The sequence below is a fragment of the Ylistrum balloti genome, unplaced genomic scaffold (assembly GCF_031769215.1).
Source record: "Ylistrum balloti isolate Yb309-2 unplaced genomic scaffold, AGI_CSIRO_Ybal_v1 Utg369856, whole genome shotgun sequence".
Classification (NCBI taxonomy): Eukaryota; Metazoa; Mollusca; class Bivalvia; order Pectinida; family Pectinidae; genus Ylistrum; species Ylistrum balloti.
The window spans coordinates 1,480,708-1,501,181 of record NW_026782006.1 but is presented as its reverse complement, the minus strand read 5'-3'; the positions used below and the strand labels follow the sequence as shown (position 1 = coordinate 1,501,181).

The 20,474-nt window shown below is 40.7% G+C and overlaps 1 protein-coding gene across 1 annotated transcript; it reads left to right on the top strand.

The window, feature by feature from the left end:
- The first annotated feature begins 3,798 nt into the window (after nt 1–3,798).
- On the top strand, nt 3,799–15,900 carry LOC132545740 (uncharacterized). The gene is made up of 6 exons (XM_060209430.1): nt 3,799–3,859; nt 7,946–8,308; nt 13,266–13,622; nt 13,880–14,662; nt 15,050–15,137; nt 15,528–15,900. Exons 1-6 carry the CDS (start codon nt 3,799–3,801, stop codon nt 15,898–15,900), a joined length of 2,025 nt encoding a protein of 674 aa, XP_060065413.1.
- The last annotated feature ends 4,574 nt before the right edge of the window (nt 15,901–20,474 follow it).

Below are 20,474 nucleotides of genomic sequence, written 5' to 3'. Positions count from 1 at the left end.
TAGTTTTACTTTTTGCAGTATTCTAACAATGTCTGGTATATAACCGTCTTGGGTATATTCATTTAAGGTGTAAAATAGCACCTCAATATAAAAATTCTATTAGATAAATTGCTTCTTTCCATTCTGCACAATCTTCCTAAAATTTTTATTTTTGGCATCAATGTATGTTTCCAAGGACGTCCATCCCAGCAGGGAGGTACACATGTCAATTCTAGTTCTTTTTTCTCAAACTTATATTGACTTCAAAGTAAAACGCCATTATCCTGGAGTAACTTTAAGTTTAAGAACTTGTCCTTTTGGGGAAAAACAAGAATTCGGTATGGGACACCATACAAGTAAAACAGGGAGAGATTCGTGGCAAAGGACCGACATAAAACAAGGAGAGATTCGCGGCAGAGGACCGACTTAGAACAGAGAGAGATTCGCGGCAGAGGACCGACATAAAACAAGGAGAGATTCGTGGCAGAGGGCCGACATAAAACGGAGAGATTCGGGTCAGAGGACCGACGTAGAACAGGGAGAGATTCGTGGCATAGACCCGACACAAAACAGAGACAGCTAAATCCTCTTTCTATTGTCTCTTTTGTTGTGTAATTATAAAACAAGATAATATAACACATCCATTAGTAGAATCAAAATACAACAGCACACAACACACTATAAAACATCGTAACCATACAAATATATCATACAGAGAGTACGGAATCAGTGGATTCACCATGGTGTTTTACATACAACATACCGGGGATATTTGTACTGAAACCCTGGTAGCGGTGTACAGATCCGGGATATTTGTACTGAAACCCTGGTAGGACAGAACAGATCCGGGGATATTTGTGCTGAAATCCTGGTAGGATAGAACAGATCCGGGGATATTTGTACTGAAACCCTGGTAGCGGTGTACGGATCCAGGGATATTTGTACTGAAATCCTGGTAGTGGTGTACAGATCTGGGGATATTTGTACTGAAACCCTGGTAGGACAGAACAGATCCGGGGATATTTGTACTGAAACCCTGGTTGTGGTGTACAGATCCGGGGATATTTGTACTGAAACCCTGGTAGGACAGAACAGATCCGGGGATATTTGTGCTGAAATCCTGGTAGGATAGAACAGATCTGGGGATATTTGTACTGAAACCCTGGTAGCGGTGTACGGATCCAGGGATATTTGTACTGAAATCCTGGTAGTGGTGTACAGATCTGGGGATATTTGCACTGAAACCCTGGTAGGACAGAACAGATCCGGGGATATTTGTACTGAAACCCTGGTTGTGGTGTACAGATCCGGGGATATTTGTACTGAAACCCTGGTAGTGGTGTACAGAGCTGGGGATATTTGTACTGAAACCCTGGTAGTGGTGTACAGATCTGGGGATATTTGTACTGAACCCCTGGTTGTGGTGTACAGATCTGGGGATATTTGTACTGAAACCCTGGTAGTGGTGTACAGATCTTGGGATATTTGTACTGAAACCCTGGTAGTGGTGTACAGAGCTGGGGATATTTGTACTGAAACCCTGGTAGTGGTGTACAGATCCGGGGATATTTGTGCTGAAATCCTGGTAGGATAGAACAGATCCGGGGATATTTGTACTGAAACCCTGGTAGCGGTGTACGGATCCAGGGATATTTGTACTGAAATCCTGGTAGTGTTGTACAGATCTGGGGATATTTGCACTGAAACCCTGGTAGGACAGAACAGATCCGGGGATATTTGTACTGAAACCCTGGTTGTGGTGTACAGATCCGGGGATATTTGTACTGAAACCCTGGTAGTGGTGTACAGAGCTGGGGATATTTGTACTGAAACCCTGGTAGTGGTGTACAGATCCGGGGATATTTGTACTGAAACCCTGGTAGTGGTGTACAGATCTGGGGATATTTGTACTGAAACCCTGGTAGTGGTGTACAGATCTGGGGATATTTGTACTGAAACCCTGGTAGTGGTGTACAGATCTATTTGTACTGGGTAGTGGTGTATTTATTTGTACTGAAACCCTGGTAGTGGTGTACAGATCTGGGGATATTTGTACTGAAACCCTGGTAGTGGTGTACAGATCTGGGGATATTTGTACTGAAACCCTGGTAGTGGTGTACAGATCTGGGGATATTTGTACTGAAACCCTGGTAGTGGTGTACAGATCTGGGGATATTTGTACTGAAACCCTGGTAGTGGTGTACAGATCCGGGGATATTTGTACTGAAACCCTGGTAGTGGTGTACAGATCTGGGGATATTTGTACTGAACCCCTGGTAGTGGTGTACAGATCCGGGGATATTTGTACTGAAACCCTGGTAGTGGTGTACAGATCCGGGGATATTTGTACTGAAACCCTGGTAGTGGTGTACAGATCCGGGGATATTTGTACTGAAACCCTGGTAGTGGTGTACAGATCCGGGGATATTTGTACTGAAACCCTGGTAGTGGTGTACAGATCTGGGGATATTTGTACTGAAACCCTGGTAGTGGTGTACAGATCTGGGGATATTTGTACTGAAACCCTGGTAGTGGTGTACAGATCTGGGGATATTTGTACTGAAACCCTGGTAGTGGTGTACAGATCTTGGGATATTTGTACTGAAACCCTGGTAGTGGTGTACAGATCTGGGGATATTTGTACTGAAACCCTGGTAGTGGTGTACAGATCTGGGGATATTTGTACTGAAACCCTGGTAGTGGTGTACAGATCTGGGGATATTTGTACTGAACCCCTGGTTGTGGTGTACAGATCCGGGGATATTTGTACTGAAACCCTGGTTGTGGTGTACAGATCCGGGGATATTTGTACTGAAACCCTGGTAGTGGTGTACAGATCTGGGGATATTTGTACTGAAACCCTGGTAGTGGTGTACAGATCTGGGGATATTTGTACTGAAACCCTGGTAGTGGTGTACAGATCAGGTAGGATAGGGTTCCGGGGATATTTACTGAAACCCTGGTAGTAGTCCAGGGATATTTGTACAGGTATCAGATCTGGGGATATTTGTACTGAAACCCTGGTAGTGGTGTACAGATCTGGGGATATTTGTACTGAAACTCTGGTAGTGGTGTACAGATCTGGGGATATTTGTACTGAAACCCTGGTAGTGGTGTACAGATCTGGGGATATTTGTACTGAAACCCTGGTAGTGGTGTACAGATATTTCTTATGAAAAAAATGTCATATTTCTGAAATTCTGGTAGTGGTTACAGATCTTGTGGATATTTGTAGAAACCCTGGTAGTGGTGTACAGATTATTTTCCTAAACCCTGGTAGAATCGCGATATTTGTACTGAAAATAACAGCTATACAAATGACGTTCCGGGGACAAGAGTAAGAAAGGACGATTGTCTCGAAGGTATGGCTGTGACATCATCATGATCGATACATTAATTATTCGTCATTCGTTAATCTGGGTGAAATGAAGCATATATACCTGGGACTAATCGGTGTAGGATGTGACATGAAACCCCACAGATACGGCCGTATTTGGACTGGTAGGAACAGATCGGGGATATTTGTACTGAAACCCTGGTAAGACAGAACAGATTCGGGGATATTTGTACTGAAACCCTGGTAGTGGTGTACAGATCCGGGGATATTTGTAACCCTGGTAGTGGTGTACGTTTATTTTTGAAGACCAGAAAGGTTTGGGGATACAGTACCTGAAAGGCGTCGATAGAAGTTGACAAGTAAAGCTAATGATTACATCTTATTGAGGTGAATTACAAGCACCGAACAATGTAATCATTTCATCATCCTAGATGTAGTTGAGCACAACTTTGTGAAGTGAGTTCAAACTTTCGCCAATAACTATGAAATACGACATCTGTGTGCTGCTGTGTTTGATTCTACAGCTCCTGAGCTTTAGCACCAGTAAGTATTCTCTAAATATTATACATAAACTCTACAATATATGGAATTTCAAACAGAACACATTATAAAGTAAAAGACATACATACAGTTTGTGTAATACAAAGTATTAAATAATCTCCAGATATTATTCTAAGACTGTTCTATGTTGTCCTCCCCTTTGTAACTCTTGGTATTTACAATGTTAATTAAGATGTACCTATGAATTAGCTTGCAGTGAGCCGTGAAATTCACAACTGATATTTTAATAAATTCAATGGTTGTTTGTTTGTTTATTTATTTTTTAAATTATTATTCGATATTGGGGGCTGCCTTTATTACACTGACAAGCATAATTGTAGCCGTTGTCGGCGACAGTATTTAGATATAATCACACCCTCTCCATACAAATACTTTTAACGATGGACGGAAACTCCATTGTAAGAACATTTGATTCGAAAACTCTTACATTTTTGCTGATAAATCCACTTATTCTTGAAGAAAAAAAACACAGCAAAAACGATAAAAATCATCGTCTTCCTTTTTAAAGTTTACGGCGCGGTTTTCGATCTCGGGGGGAAAAGACAAATTATGTTTTGTTTTGATTTAAAAACTCTGATTGATCGTCGATTGTTCCGACTCATTGGAGCTATGTCGTAATCAGCAGAGCGAGCAGTGCTTACACTGTACTGGACGTACGGAGGTCAGGAACCTGGAGTTTTGACATATCGACATTGTTGTATGTAATGGCGCTGTAAGCTTGTGGCGCATCCCCAGGCGCTGTGGAAATACTTATTTGTTACCTGTCACCAAGATAGTAAGGTACTTGCATGATAATGGTACACATATACTAGTTCTATACCACAGGTAACTTTATTTTCTGAGAGGGCATACTCAGACAAGAAGACATTTTTTCTGGATTTTTTTACACTTTGAAAAAAGAGAGAAAAATATATTAAATATACCAAAATTGTCAATAATAAATTCATGCACCCGAAAACATATCAAATGAGATATTTTATTATTGTTAAAGATCACAGAAAAAAATCAGTGGTCTAAACTTTGTAAGCGATTGAAAAAAATGTTTACGTCATTAGACATTGTGTGTATGATGTCACGACATCAGTTAGACCTACCAGTAGACATTGTGTGTATGATGTCACGACATCAGTTAGACCTACCAGTAGACATTGTGTGTATGATGTCACGACATCAGTTAGACCTACCAGTAGACATTGTGTGTATGTCACGATATCAACTAGACCTACCAGTAGACATTGTGTGTATGATGTCACGACATCAGTTAGACCTACCAGTAGACATTGTGTGTATGATGTCACGACATCAGTTAGACCTACCAGTAGACATTGTGTGTATGATGTCACGACATCAGTTAGACCTACCAGTAGACATTGTGTGTATGATGTCACGACATCAGTTATACCTACCAGTAGACATTGTGTGTATAATGTCACTACATAAACTAGACCTACCAGTAGACATTGTGTGTATGATGTCACGACATCAACTAGACATACCAGTAGACACTTATGTATGATGTCACGACATCAACTAGACCTACCAGTAGACATTGTGTGTATGATGTCACGACATAAACTAGACCTATCAGTAGACATTGTGTGTATGATGTCACGACATCAACTAGACCTACCAGTAGACATTATGTGTATGATGTGACGACATCAGTTAGACCTATCAGTAGACACTGTATGTATGTCACGATATCAAATAGACCTACCAGTAGACATTGTGTGTATGATGTCACGACATCAGTTAGACCTACCAGTAGACATTGTGTGTATGTCACGATATCAACTAGACCTACCAGTAGACATTGTGTGTATGTCACGATATCAACTAGACCTACCAGTAGACATTGTGTGTATGATGTCACGACATCAGTTAGACCTACCAGTAGACATTGTGTGTATGATGTCACGACATCAGTTAGACCTACCAGTAGACATTGTGTGTATGATGTCACGACATCAGTTAGACCTACCAGTAGACATTGTGTGTATGATGTCACGACATCAGTTAGACCTACCAGTAGACATTGTGTGTATGATGTCACGACATCAGTTAGACCTACCAGTAGACATTGTGTGTATGATGTCACGACATCAGTTAGACCTACCAGTAGACATTGTGTGTATGATGTCACGACATCAGTTAGACCAGTAGACATTGTGTGTATGATGTCACGACATCAGTTAGACCTACCAGTAGACATTGTGTGTATGATGTCACGACATCAGTTATACCTACCAGTAGACATTGTGTGTATAATGTCACTACATAAACTAGACCTACCAGTAGACATTGTGTGTATGATGTCACGACATCAACTAGACATACCAGTAGACACTTATGTATGATGTCACGACATCAACTAGACCTACCAGTAGACATTGTGTGTATGATGTCACGACATCAGTTAGACCTACCAGTAGACATTGTGTGTATGATGTCACGACATTAATTTTACATGTGAACATAATATGTACTTTGGTTCTGTATCTTGTACTTCCCTGTAAGTGATGAAAACATCATGTGTCCCTTATCTACAGTGCCACATTGCACTGTGTATTTATAGATAGACAGTTTGATGAATAACTGTAAAACACCACCGATAAGGTATCAACCGGACTTACACCATTCAAACAGATCGACAAATTACACAGAAATATTAAAATACTCAGTTTTAGATCCTAGATTTAAATAATGATTGTTAAAAAGGCCTGTATATTTTAGGCTTTAAAACATGCATGTGTTTTGTTGATTGTAAAATATTGCTTCTCTCTCTCCTTCACCAAATGTCTGTTTTCTCTGTCCCGATCTGTGTTATTTGTCGTTTTTATGCTCTTCAAAAAGTTTTCGAGAACGTATGTAGTCGCAGCTTCGTCCGTCCGTCCGTCTTTCGTGTCAAGGGCCTAGCTTTGCCCACATTTAAACAAGGATCCTGAAACTCTGTATCTACTTTGGTCATACTAAGGTAATGTGGCGTGTACTAGATTCAGGACCCACACTCCCTTAATTACAGACTTATTGCCCTTTGTTAAACTTGTCCTGATCATAACTTTGCCTTAGTTTCAGTTAAGATAATGAAACTTAGTGTATACATTGATCATACGAAGACATTGTGCAATGCACAAATGTTATGACCTGCAAGCCCTTAATCACTGAGTTATTGGCCTTTGTTAAAATTTTGTGTCCAGAACATAGCTCTGCTTTCATTTAAGCAAGGACATTGAAACTCGGTGTATAATTAGTTATACTTGGAGGATGTGCAGTGTATCAAATTCAGGGTCTGCAACCCCTTAATTACAGAGTTACTCATCTTTGTTAAAATTTTATGTCCAGAGTAACAGTTTGCCTTCATTTAAACCAGGATGATGAAACTTGGTGTGTACATTGGTCATACTAAGAGAATGTGCATTGTTCCAAAATCAGGGCCAGAAACCCCTTCACTAGATAATTACTGCCCTTTGTTAAAATTTTGTGTCCAATAAAGTTATTTTCCGGGAGTATTCATCAGTTTTACTGTACTCTTGTTTAAGTCACGCTAATTAATCTCTATATCACCAAATACTTACAATAAGTATCACAGCATCTCAATTAACATGATTTAAAGAAAATGTTAAGATAACCCATTTTGCAACGAAGACTTCCTTAAGATTATACCGATTATTCTCCAACACAAGCTTAATATCAAATAAATCATTTGACATTTTAATCCTCCTTTAAACCAGTCAAGTTTGTCCTCAGTACTAGCCTTAGGCTGGTTTAGATTATGGTGCACAATTCACTGTTTTACAAGTGATTACGATATCACAACACTGAATACAAGATCTCACGTATCCGACTTAAAACGATCCCTACTATAGATGATTCTGTCCGATATGTTAAACGTTACGCATTGTAGTACAAACACTTCTGTGTATTGAAAGTGGCGTGTAACAACGTCTCTGTGGGAGAAGGTTTTGGGTAAAATGCTATATGATTTATAAATACTATTATAATACACTGGCACCCTCCAAAAGAAACACATGTAAGACATTTGGCGGAGACTGTCACTTTATTTTTCAGAAGCACAGTCCCGATATGCGTGCCTTCAAGGACGGCCCGGGTTTTTCTCTAGCCAATCAGATGACGATTCTCATTCTGCTGAGGATTTGATGTCCGGCTCGTCAACAATGACGGGGACATTGGGATGTGACGACATGCCCGGCACGCGCATCCTGGTTTCAAAGGTTATCCATGGTCGTGGAGGTCCATTCGCGTCCTGTGGCAGTCCGAACGAGTTCTGTGACGACGTCATTTACAGCAATAGTCGACTGGCAGTAATGTGTGACAGGAAGATTCGATGTTTCCCTAGCACTACTTCCAAACTGATTCCTCACTGTGGCACCAACAGCAACTTTATCCACGTGGAGTACGAATGTGTCAACCGTGAGTTCGCATTCTAAAATAAAGTTACAGGAAACATACACGTGGGTACAGTGTCACCGATAAAGTGACAGTAAACATACACGTGGGTACAGTATCACCGATAAAGTGACAGTAAACATACACGTGGGCACAGTATCACCGATAAAGTGACAGTAAACATACACGTGGGTACAGTATCACCGATAAAGTGACAGTAAACATACACAGTAAACATACACATACACGTGGGTACAGTATCACCGATAAAGTGACAGTAAACATACACGTGGGCACAGTATCACCGATAAAGTGACAGTAAACATACACGTGGGTACAGTATCACCGATAAAGTGACAGTAAACATACACGTGGGTACAGTGTCACTGATAAAGTTACAGTAAACATACACGTGGGTACAGTATCACTGATACAGTTACAGTAAACATACACGTGGGTACAGTATCACCGATAAAGTGACAGTAAACATACACGTGGGTACAGTATCACTGATACAGTCACAGTAAACATACACGTGGGTACAGTATCACTGATAAAGTTACAGTAAACATACACGTGGGTACAGTATCACCGATAAAGTGACAGTAAACATACACGTGGGTACAGTGTCACTGATAAAGTGACAGTAAACATACACGTGGGTACAGTGTCACTGATACAGTTACAGTAAACATACACGTGGGTACAGTGTCACTGATAAAGTGACAGTAAACATACACGTGGGTACAGTATCACTGATACAGTTACAGTAAACATACACGTGGGTACAGTATCACCGATAAAGTGACAGTAAACATACACGTGGGTACAGTGTCACTGATACAGTTACAGTAAACATACACGTGGGTACAGTATCACTGATACAGTTACAGTAAACATACACGTGGGTACAGTATCACCGATAAAGTGACAGTAAACATACACGTGGGTACAGTGTCACTGATAAAGTGACAGTAAACATACACGTGGGTACAGTGTCACTGATACAGTGACAGTAAACATACACGTGGGTACAGTGTCACTGATGCAGTGACAGTAAACATACACGTGGGTACAGTATCACTGATACAGTTACAGTAAACATACACGTGGGTACAGTATCACCGATAAAGTGACAGTAAACATACACGTGGGTACAGTATCACTGATACAGTTACAGTAAACATACACGTGGTTACAGTGTCACTGATAAAGTGACAGTAAACATACACGTGGGTACAGCATCACTGATAAAGTGACAGTAAACATACACGTGGGTACAGCATCACTGATAAAGTGACAGTAAACATACACGTGGGTACAGTGTCACTGATAAAGTGACAGTAAACATACACGTGGGTACAGTATCACCGATAAAGTGACAGTAAACATACACGTGGGTACAGTATCACTGATAAAGTGACAGTAAACATACACGTGGGTACAGTGTCACTGATAAAGTGACAGTAAACATACACGTGGGTACAGTATCACTGATAAAGTGACAGTAAACATACACGTGGGTACAGTATCACCGATAAAGTGACAGTAAACATACACGTGGGTACAGTATCACCGATAAAGTGACAGTAAACATACACGTGGGTACAGTATCACTGATAAAGTTACAGTAAACATACACGTGGGTACAGTGTCACTGATAAAGTGACAGTAAACATACACGTGGGTACAGTATCACCGATAAAGTGACAGTAAACATACACGTGGGTACAGTGTCACTGATAAAGTGACAGTAAACATACACGTGGGTACAGTATCACCGATAAAGTGACAGTAAACATACACGTGGGTACAGTATCACTGATAAAGTGACAGTAAACATACACGTGGGTACAGCATCACTGATAAAGTGACAGTAAACATACACGTGGGTACAGTATCACCGATAAAGTGACAGTAAACATACACGTGGGTACAGTATCACCGATAAAGTGACAGTAAACATACACGTGGGTACAGTGTCACTGATACAGTTACAGTAAACATACACGTGGGTACAGTATCACCGATAAAGTGACAGTAAACATACACGTGGGTACAGTATCACCGATAAAGTGACAGTAAACATACACGTGGGTACAGTATCACTGATACAGTTACAGTAAACATACACGTGGGTACAGTATCACTGATAAAGTTACAGTAAACATACACGTGGGTACAGTGTCACTGATAAAGTGACAGTAAACATACACGTGGGTACAGTATCACTGATACAGTTACAGTAAACATACACGTGGGTACAGTGTCACTGATACAGTTACAGTAAACATACACGTGGGTACAGTGTCACTGATACAGTTACAGTAAACATACACGTGGGTACAGTGTCACTGATAAAGTGACAGTAAACATACACGTGGGTACAGTGTCACTGATACAGTTACAGTAAACATACACGTGGGTACAGTGTCACTGATACAGTTACAGTAAACATACACGTGGGTACAGTGTCACTGATAAAGTTACAGTAAACATACACGTGGGCACAGTATCACCGATAAAGTGACAATAAACATACACGTGGGTACAGCATCACCGATAAAGTGACAGTAAACATACACGTGGGTACAGTGTCACTGATACAGTTACAGTAAACATACACGTGGGTACAGTGTCACTGATAAAATGACAGTAAACATACACGTGGGTACAGCATCACCGATAAAGTGACAATAAACATACACGTGGGTACAGTATCACTGATAAAGTGACAATAAACATACACGTGGGTACAGCATCACCGATAAAGTGACAGTAAACATACATGTGGGTACAGTGTCACTGATAAAGTGACAATAAACATACACGTGGGTACAGCATCACCGATAAAGTGACAGTAAACATACACGTGGGTACAGTATACACGTGGGTACAGTATACACGTGGGTACAGTATACACGTGGGTACAGTATACACGTGGGTACATGAGCTGTTATCATCAGAATTCGAATTCATGCTGACATATATAAACTTTCAATGAAAAATGACGACAACGATGTAGAAAATGTCGTTTACCTGTCTTTACCCAGCGACTGACGCCGCTAAATTGTCGGAATACACCTGTCACGTATTTGTGCTGTATTCGGTAGTGTCAACTGTTTCAGTGTAAACTAATTCGCCAGAATTATTTTCTTACATTCTTACATTCTTACATTCTTACATTCGAAATATGAATACCTTTTTATCAAAACTGATCATTTGTTTTGACGATACGAAAAGACATAAAGTTGCTTTTACATTCGGTGACGACTGGACCTGTATTTCTTTGCGGAGTAATTATTTTGGTGGAAGTCATTAGTAAAACCAGAGTACAACGGCATTAGCTACACGCAGTTGTACACACAAACTGTCAAGTTATTATTTTTGTAATTCGAATTTTCAGTAAATGTTTTGAACCAAAAGAGGTATTCCAAAGCCTCGTGCTTAACACTTTTATCTTTCTTCACAGGGGCCAAACAGTTTATATTTCAAGACCATGTATACTTTATTTGTTTAATGTAATCGTGCTGTCGTCTGTAGTTTCAGTTTTCGAAAAGCAAGCTGATCATTTATCTGAAAAATAGCCGGATAATCATAACTGACACGGTATCATCAAACTCGTGTTACGAGTTCAGATAGGGCTGTTTTATTTAAAAACCTCTGTATACCTTTCGGCCTGGTCAGTGTTGGAAATTTCTGTATACCTTTCAGCCTGGTCAGTGTTGGATATTTCTGTATACCTTTCAGCCTGGTCAGTGTTTGATATTTCTGTATACCTTTCAGCCTGGTCAGTGTTTGATATTTCTGTATACCTTTCAGCCTGGTCAGTGTTGGAAATTTCTGTATACCTTTCAGCCTGGTCAGTGTTGGAAATTTCTGTATACCTTTCAGCCTGGTCAGTGTTTGATATTTCTGTATATCTTTCAGCCTGTTCAGTGTTGGATATTTCTGTAAACCTATCAGCCTGGTCAGTGTTTGATATTTCTGTATATCTTTCAGCCTGGTCAGTGTTTGATATTTCTGTATACCTTTCAGCCTGGTCAGTGTTTGATATTTCTGTATACCTTTCAGCCTGGTCAGTGTTTGATATTTCTGTATATCTTTCAGCCTGGTCATTGTTTGATATTTCTGTATACCTTTCAGCCTGGTCAGTGTTTGATATTTCTGTATACCTTTCAGCCTGGTCAGTGTTTGATATTTCTGTATACCTTTCAGCCTGGTCAGTGTTGATATTTCTGTATACCTTTCAGCCTGGTCAGTGTTGGATATTTCTGTATACCTTTCAGCGTTGGAGCCTGGTCAGTGTTGGATATTTCTGTATACCTTTCAGCCTGGTCAGTGTTGGATATTTCTGTATACCTTTCAGCCTGGTCAGTGTTTGATATTTCTGTATACCTTTCAGCCTGGTCAGTGTTTGATATTTCTGTATACCTTTCAGCCTGGTCAGTGTTGGAAATTTCTGTATACCTTTCAGCCTGGTCAGTGTTTGATATTTCTGTATACCTTTCAGCCTGGTCAGTGTTTGATATTTCTGTATATCTTTCAGTCTGGTCAGTGTTGGATATTTCTGTATACCTTTCAGCCCGTTCAGTGTTTGATATTTCTGTAAACCTTTCAGCCTGGTCATTGTTTGATATTTCTGTATATCTTTCAGCCTGGTCAGTGTTGGATATTTCTGTATACCTTTCAGCCTGGTCAGTGTTGGATATTTCTGTATACCTTTCAGCCTGGTCAGTGTTGGATATTTCTGTATACCTTTTAGCCTGGTCAGTGTTGGAAATTTCTTTATACCTTTCAGCCTGGTCAGTGTTGGATATTTCTGTAAACCTTTCAGCCTGGTCAGTGTTTGATATTTCTGTATACCTTTCAGCCCGTTCAGTGTTTGATATTTCTGTAAACCTTTCAGCCTGGTCATTGTTTGATATTTCTGTATATCTTTCAGCCTGGTCAGTGTTGGATATTTCTTTATACCTTTCAGCCTGGTCAGTGTTTGATATTTGTCACGACTCCAATACAAATGTCCAGTTGTCTACCTTGTACATCACCTCTCCGAAGACCACGAGTGCAGCTTCCTCCTGCGAGTGTATAATAAAAGGTCAAGTGAATGGACAGATAACGCTGGACTATGTCCAGTCTAACACGGACAGTACACGATGTGGAACCAACTACCTGTTAGTGGAGAGTAAGACACTGGGCAACCAAACAGCCGTAAACAAACAGAACAACATATGCGGACGAAAGACCGTCGCCAAGGATACTTATCACGGATCTGTCCGTCTTACTTACGGGACCAAGTCGTCGTTCTTTAACAGTGGCTTCCTGACCAAAATCGTGGGTGGGTATATTTTTCATATCCCAATATGCCTGTTATGGGTTCTGTCCTATATCAACATAAATACATGTTGTCATGACAAGATATAGAATACCGAATTCCTGTCTAAGATCACGAGTGTTGATTTATTTCTAGTCCTAACTTAAAGACTGAATTTCATATTTTTAATATCTCGAAACTAAGACATACAACAAAAAGCCCCAAACTTTACATTTGACAGGTACCACGACATGATGTACGTACAAATCATTATTTTACAGTGCCGGACGGTGCTTCACAAGACGTGTCTGTCCAATGCGGTGCCGTGTTTTCCGAACAAGATCAACAAACAAATACTCGAGGAGGTACAAACGGCCCCCCGCTGTATAGACAGATGGATGGATACTTCGCCGCCTACAACAGATTTCTGACGACGGTTTCTCCATTTCAGGACCCATATTATGACAACAATTCTACCCAGGGCTCAGGAAGAAATGCTGCACGTGCAACTAGTCCTATTGGCGTGAGTCCACCAAGTGGCCAATGGCGTGGCCCAGGACATCGTCCACCTTACTGGAACAGAGGTTACCAACGTTACGGGCCAAGGCACTATCCACCTTATGGACCCGCGCCTGCTAGAACAACCAACTCAACAGGCCCGGCAGGCAATAACACCACGTCACCTCAGAACAATGTTCATCACTTCAATCGGCCGCGATATTACCCTCCAACTGTTTCACCTTTTTGGAGATTCATGCGCCAACGCCGAAATAGGAACTTGGATCTTTTTGCAGAAGATCCTATGTTTAGGCGATGGGGTTTCCAACAAGGTCCTCCAATGGGTCGTTGGCCACAGAATAAGGGTCCACCCACAGGCGGCCCTAAAGCGAACGTAAACGGCACCAAGTCAGCTAAGCTTCCGACCGATGTGGAGTTCATCGGGAACTCTGCAACGCGAAACAACATAGAACCGAAAAAGAACAAAGGACAGAATACTCCACCTGGTGCTCCACAGGCTCGCAAGAGCGAGAGTGTCACTGAGGAAAAATTTCCCACAGAAGCAGGTAAGTGATATTGGTGTGAGGGTTCATGTCCTACTGCAAAACGAGAAATTTTATTTTCGATTTGTTCGACCTCAAACGAGTCTGGTGATTGGGTGATCTGCGCGGAATTCAACTGTTCGTAAGCATTCTTTCTCCTAATTTAGAAGTGTAAGACATCTAGTTAGATTAATTAATTTTATGAGATTTAAACAGGTAACAACTACCAGTATACATGACAACTTTTTAAAGTACGATTTCTCCGAAAAGAAGTGCGTCTGGGATATAAGATCCAGTATAAGGTACATAAGCACTGACATTTGATGGCGGAGGAGGGTATTACCATCTTATGTATATGTAATAGTAACAGGACGTGTTATTCTCATGTCATAATGTTGTTATTTTCTGTAGGACGACTTGCGGCCTATATCATAGGAGGTACTGGAGCGGTTCTTTCAGCTGTCGGAGGTGTGGTCATGGTCTTACTCTGCAGCAGAAGGTACGTAACTGTGACACTGAATCTCAAACTCTCTGGAAGAAAGAGATACACATTCTCATAACAAAAAATGATACTCAGTCTCATTCTCTGTAACAGAGAGTGATACTCAGTCTCATTCTCTGTAACAGAGAGTACCACCCTGTCGTACTCACTAATACATACAATGATTTACACAACTGATTCAATGTTGAGTTGCTATGTCTCTTAATCAGACTCGTATTGAAGAGATGGTGGTGATGCGTGCTATCCTTACACAGGGAATAAAATGATATTGGTCACCAAGGCAACAGTTTCACCAAAATGTACATATTTTAATAACAACATTTAATAAAAAAAAAACCAAAAGTAAGGTAAATAAATAAATTGCAATTGTATCATTCTACATTGTAGGAAGAGACGGAGGGAGTCTGCTGGTAACAGTGATGGAGCTTCCCAGGTTAATGTCGGTCCTATATACTCTTTGCCGACTCACAACCTTGGACGCGTGCACGTTAACGCTGCGTATGTAAGTTCTGACGGGGAAGGGTCTGAGGCGGGATGGAGTGAGCTTGACCTTGACGACCCAGCTGACCCTTATACAACCGCTCACATTCCATCTCATGCCGCACGAGGAGATAGCAATGTCACTGCTACCCGAAGTGAAGGTCGTCCCATTGCGGCTGATCTATCAAGTGGAACTGTTCTCGGAATTTCTAACTTGGCCTGTCCGGCCACCGGAGAGTCCAGGAAGAGTAGTCAGCCAATCTACGATAATAACATCTGAACATTTGGATTGTTTAAACCTAATTTTTCAATCTAATTCTTGTAAACAAGTGCTAATTTTTTTATACTTTTTGCTTCATGTCTGTGTACACACATTTTACAATTGAACCGTAAAAATCAAGCACCGATTACTTGGTGTCACTCTTAAATAAACCCTTTGCCTCTCACCGACTACTTGGTGTCTTTTCAGATAAACATTTGCCTCTCACCGACTACTCTGTGTCTTTTTAGATAAACACTTGCTTCTCACCTGCTATTTGGTGTCTTTTTAGATAATCTTGTTTCTCACCTACTACTCGGTGTCTTTTTAGATAAACACCTGCTTCTCACCTACTATTTGGTGTCATGTTTAGATAGACATCTGCTTCTCACCTACTATTTGGTGTCACTTTTAGATAAACACCTGCTTCTCACTTACTACTTGGTGTCATGTTTAGATAGACATCTGCTTCTCACCTACTATTTGGTGTCACTTTTAGATAAACACCTGCTTCTCACTTACTACTTGGTGTCATGTTTAGATAGACATCTGCTTCTCACCTACTATTTGGTGTCACTTTTAGATAAACACCTGCTTCTCACTTACTATTTGGTGTCATGTTTAGATAAACACCTGTTTCTCACTTACTACTTGGTGTCATGTTTAGATAAACATCTGCTTCTCTCCTACTATTTGGTGTGTTTAGATAAACACCTGCTTCTCACTTACTACTTGGTGTCATGTTTAGATAGACATCTGCTTCTCACCTACTATTTGGTGTCACTTTAAGATAAACACTTGCTTCTCACCTACTATTTAGTGTCTTTTTAGATAAACATCTGCTTCTCTTGATTTGGTGTGTTTAGATAAACTCTCCCTACTATTTGGTGTGTTTAGATAAACATCTGCTTCTCACCTACTATTTGGTGTCATGTTTAGATAAACACTTCCTTCTCTCCTACTATTTGGTGTGTTTAGATAAACATCTGCTTCTCACCTACTATTTGGTGTCATGTTTAGATAAACACCTGCTTCTCACCTACTATTTGGTGTCATGTTTAGATAAACATCTGCTTCTCTCCTACTATTTGGTGTGTTTAGATAAACACCTGTTTCTCACCTACTAATTGGGGTCATGTTTAGATAAACATCTGCTTCTCACCTACTATTTGGTGTCATGTTTAGATAAACATCTGCTTCTCACCTACTATATGGTGTCATGTTTAGATAAACATCTGCTACTCTCATACTATTTGGTGTGTTTAGATAAAGACCTGTTTCTCACCTACTAATTGGTGTCATGTTTAGATAAACATCTGCTTCTCACCTACTATTTGGTGTCACTTTTAGATAAACACCTGCTTCTCACTTACTACTTGGTGTCATGTTTAGATAGACATCTGCTTCTCACCTACTAATTGGTGTCGTGTTTAGATAAACATCTGCTTCTCACGTACTATTTGGTGTCTTTTTAGATAAACACCTGCTTCTCACTTACTACTTGGTGTCATGTTTAGATAAACACCTGTTTCTCACCTACTATTTGGTGTCACTTTTAGATAAACACTTGCTTCTCGCCTACTATTTAGTGTCTTTTTAGATAAACATCTACTTCTCACTTACTACTTGGTGTCATGTTTAGATAAACACCTGTTTCTCACCTACTATTTGGTGTCACTTTTAGATAAACACTTTCTTCTATTTATTCAGACGTCGAAACACACAAAACTGCATTCGTCATTAGACCACTCCAATACCATCAATATTATTCCGTCATGTACTTACGGACCAAGGATTTGAGAACACATGTCTTCTAGTTAGTGTCATCGCAATGAATACAGGTCAATCTGTCAATATCAGGTTACCGGATAATCGCTATGTTTCGTTTCCCAACCTATTATTTTTGTTTGAGGAGTTAAACAGCTATAATAGTCTGAAATAAAAAGCATGATGTACATAGTAGACAGTGTTTGTGTAATCAATCCACTCCCGGGCACTGGGATCTGTTTTATCACAAGATACCATAACAACATAAATTAATTACATTATCAGTACAACTTTACAGGGGCATTTGATATACCATTATCGATATTCCAGGGGATACAATCACTTTCACTCTCTGTATCCTCAATACCCCAGTGGTTACAATCACTTTCACTCTCTGTATCCTCAATGCTCCAGGGGTTACAATCACTTTCACTCTCTGTATCCTCAATACTCCAGGGGTTACAATCACTTTCACTCTCTGTATCCTCAATACCCCAGGGGTTACAATCACTTTCACTCTCTGCATCCTCAATACTCCAGGGGTTACAATCACTTTCACTCTCTGCATCCTCAATACTCCAGGGGTTGAAATCACTTTCACTCTCTGTATCCACAATACCCCAGGGGTTACAATCACTTTCACTCCAGGGGTTACAATCACTTTCACTCTCTGTATCCTCAATACTCCAGGGGTTGAAATCACTTCCGCTCTCTGTATCCACAATACCCCAGGGGTTACAACCACTTTCACTCCAGGGGTTACAATCACTTTCACTCTCTGTATCCTCAATACTCCAGGGTTACAACCACTTTCACTCTCTGTATCCTCAATACTCCAGGGGTTACAATCACTTTCACTCCAGGGGTTACAATCACTTTCGCTCTCTGTATCCTTAATACCCCAGGGGTTACAATCACATTCACTCTCTGTATCCTCAATACCCCAGGGGTTACAATCAGTTTCACTCCAGAGGTTACAATCACTCTCTGTATCCCTGGTATAACCGAAGTCGTTTCATTGTTTCAAGGAGAAAAACTGTTTCATCACAGACTGATACACTCCTTTTAAAGATTTCAAAGGATCGACATCCAACTTCAAAGCCATTACAATATACCGTTATGTAACCTCGAGATTCATTTGATGTACATCAAAGGATCAACTTAATCTTTTGTCGCACTTGTGCCTTCGATTTTGCCATGACATGTTCAATTTACGGAGAGCGAAAGTGATTGCAACCTCTGGAATATTGAGGATACAGAGAGTGAAAGTGATTGTAACCCCTGGAGTGAAAGTGATTGTAACCCCTGGAGTGAAAGTGATTGTAACCCCTGGAGTATTGAGGGTACAGAGAGTGAAAGTGGTTGTAACCCCTGGAGTATTGAGGATACAGAGAGTGAATGTGGTTGTAACCCCTGGAGTATTGAGGATACAGAGAGTGAAAGTAATCGTAACCCCTGGAGTATTGAGGATGCAGAGAGTGAAAGTGATTGTAAACCCTGGAGTGAAAGTGGTTGTAACCCCTGGAGTATTGAGGATGCAGAGAGTGAAAGTGATTGTAAACCCTGGAGTGAAAGTGGTTGTAACCCCTGAAGTATTGAGGATACAGAGAGTGAATGTGGTTGTAACCCCTGGAGTATTGAGGATGTAGAGAGTGAAAGTGATTGTAACCCCTGGAGTATTAAGGATACAGAGAGTGAAAGTGATTGTAACCCCTGGAGTATTAAGGATACAGAGAGTGAAAGTGATCGTAACCTCTGGAGTATTAAGGATACAGAGAGTGAAAGTGATCGTAACCTCTGGAGTATTAAGGATACAGAGAGTGAAAGTGATCGTAACCTCTGGAGTATTAAGGATACAGAGAGCGAAAGTGATTGTAACCCCTGGAGTATTAAGGATACAGAGAGTGAAAGTGATCGTAACCTCTGGAGTGAAAGTGGTTGTAACCCCTGGAGTATTGAGGATGCAGAGAGTGAAAGTGATTGTAACCCCTGGAGTATTAAGGATACAGAGAGTGAAAGTGATCGTAACCTCTGGAGTGAAAGTGATTGTAACCCCTGGAGTATTAAGGATACAGAGAGTGAAAGTGATCGTAACCTCTGGAGTGAAAGTGGTTGTAACCCCTGGAGTATTGAGGATGCAGAGAGTGAAAGTGATTGTAACCCCTGGAGTATTAAGGATACAGAGAGTGAAAGTGATCGTAACCTCTGGAGTATTAAGGATACAGAGAGCGAAAGTGATTGTAACCCCTGGAGTATTAAGGATACAGAGAGTGAAAGTGATCGTAACCTCTGGAGTATTAAGGATACAGAGAGTGAAAGTGATCGCAACCTCTGGAGTATTAAGGATACAGAGAGCGAAAGTGATCGTAACCTCTGGAGTATTAAGGATACAGAGAGTGAAAGTGATCGTAACCTCTGTAGTGAAAGTGGTTGTAACCCCTGGAGTATTGAGGATGCAGAGAGTGAAAGTGATTGTAACCCCTGGAGTATTGAGGATGCAGAGAGTGAAAGTGATTGTAACCCCTGGAGTATTGAGGATGCAGAGAGTGAAAGTGATTGTAACCCCTGGAGTATTGAGGATGTAGAGAGTGAATGTGATTGTAACCCCTGGAGTATTGAGGATGCAGAGAGTGAAAGTGATTGTAACCCCTGGAGTGAAACTGATTGTAACCCCTGGGGTATTGTGGATACAGAGAGTGAATGTGGTTGTAACCCCTGGAGTATTAAGGATACAGAGAGCGAAAGTGATCGTAACCTCTGGAGTGAAAGTGATTGTAACACCTGAAGTATTGAGGATACAGAGAGTGAATGTGGTTGTAACCCCTGGA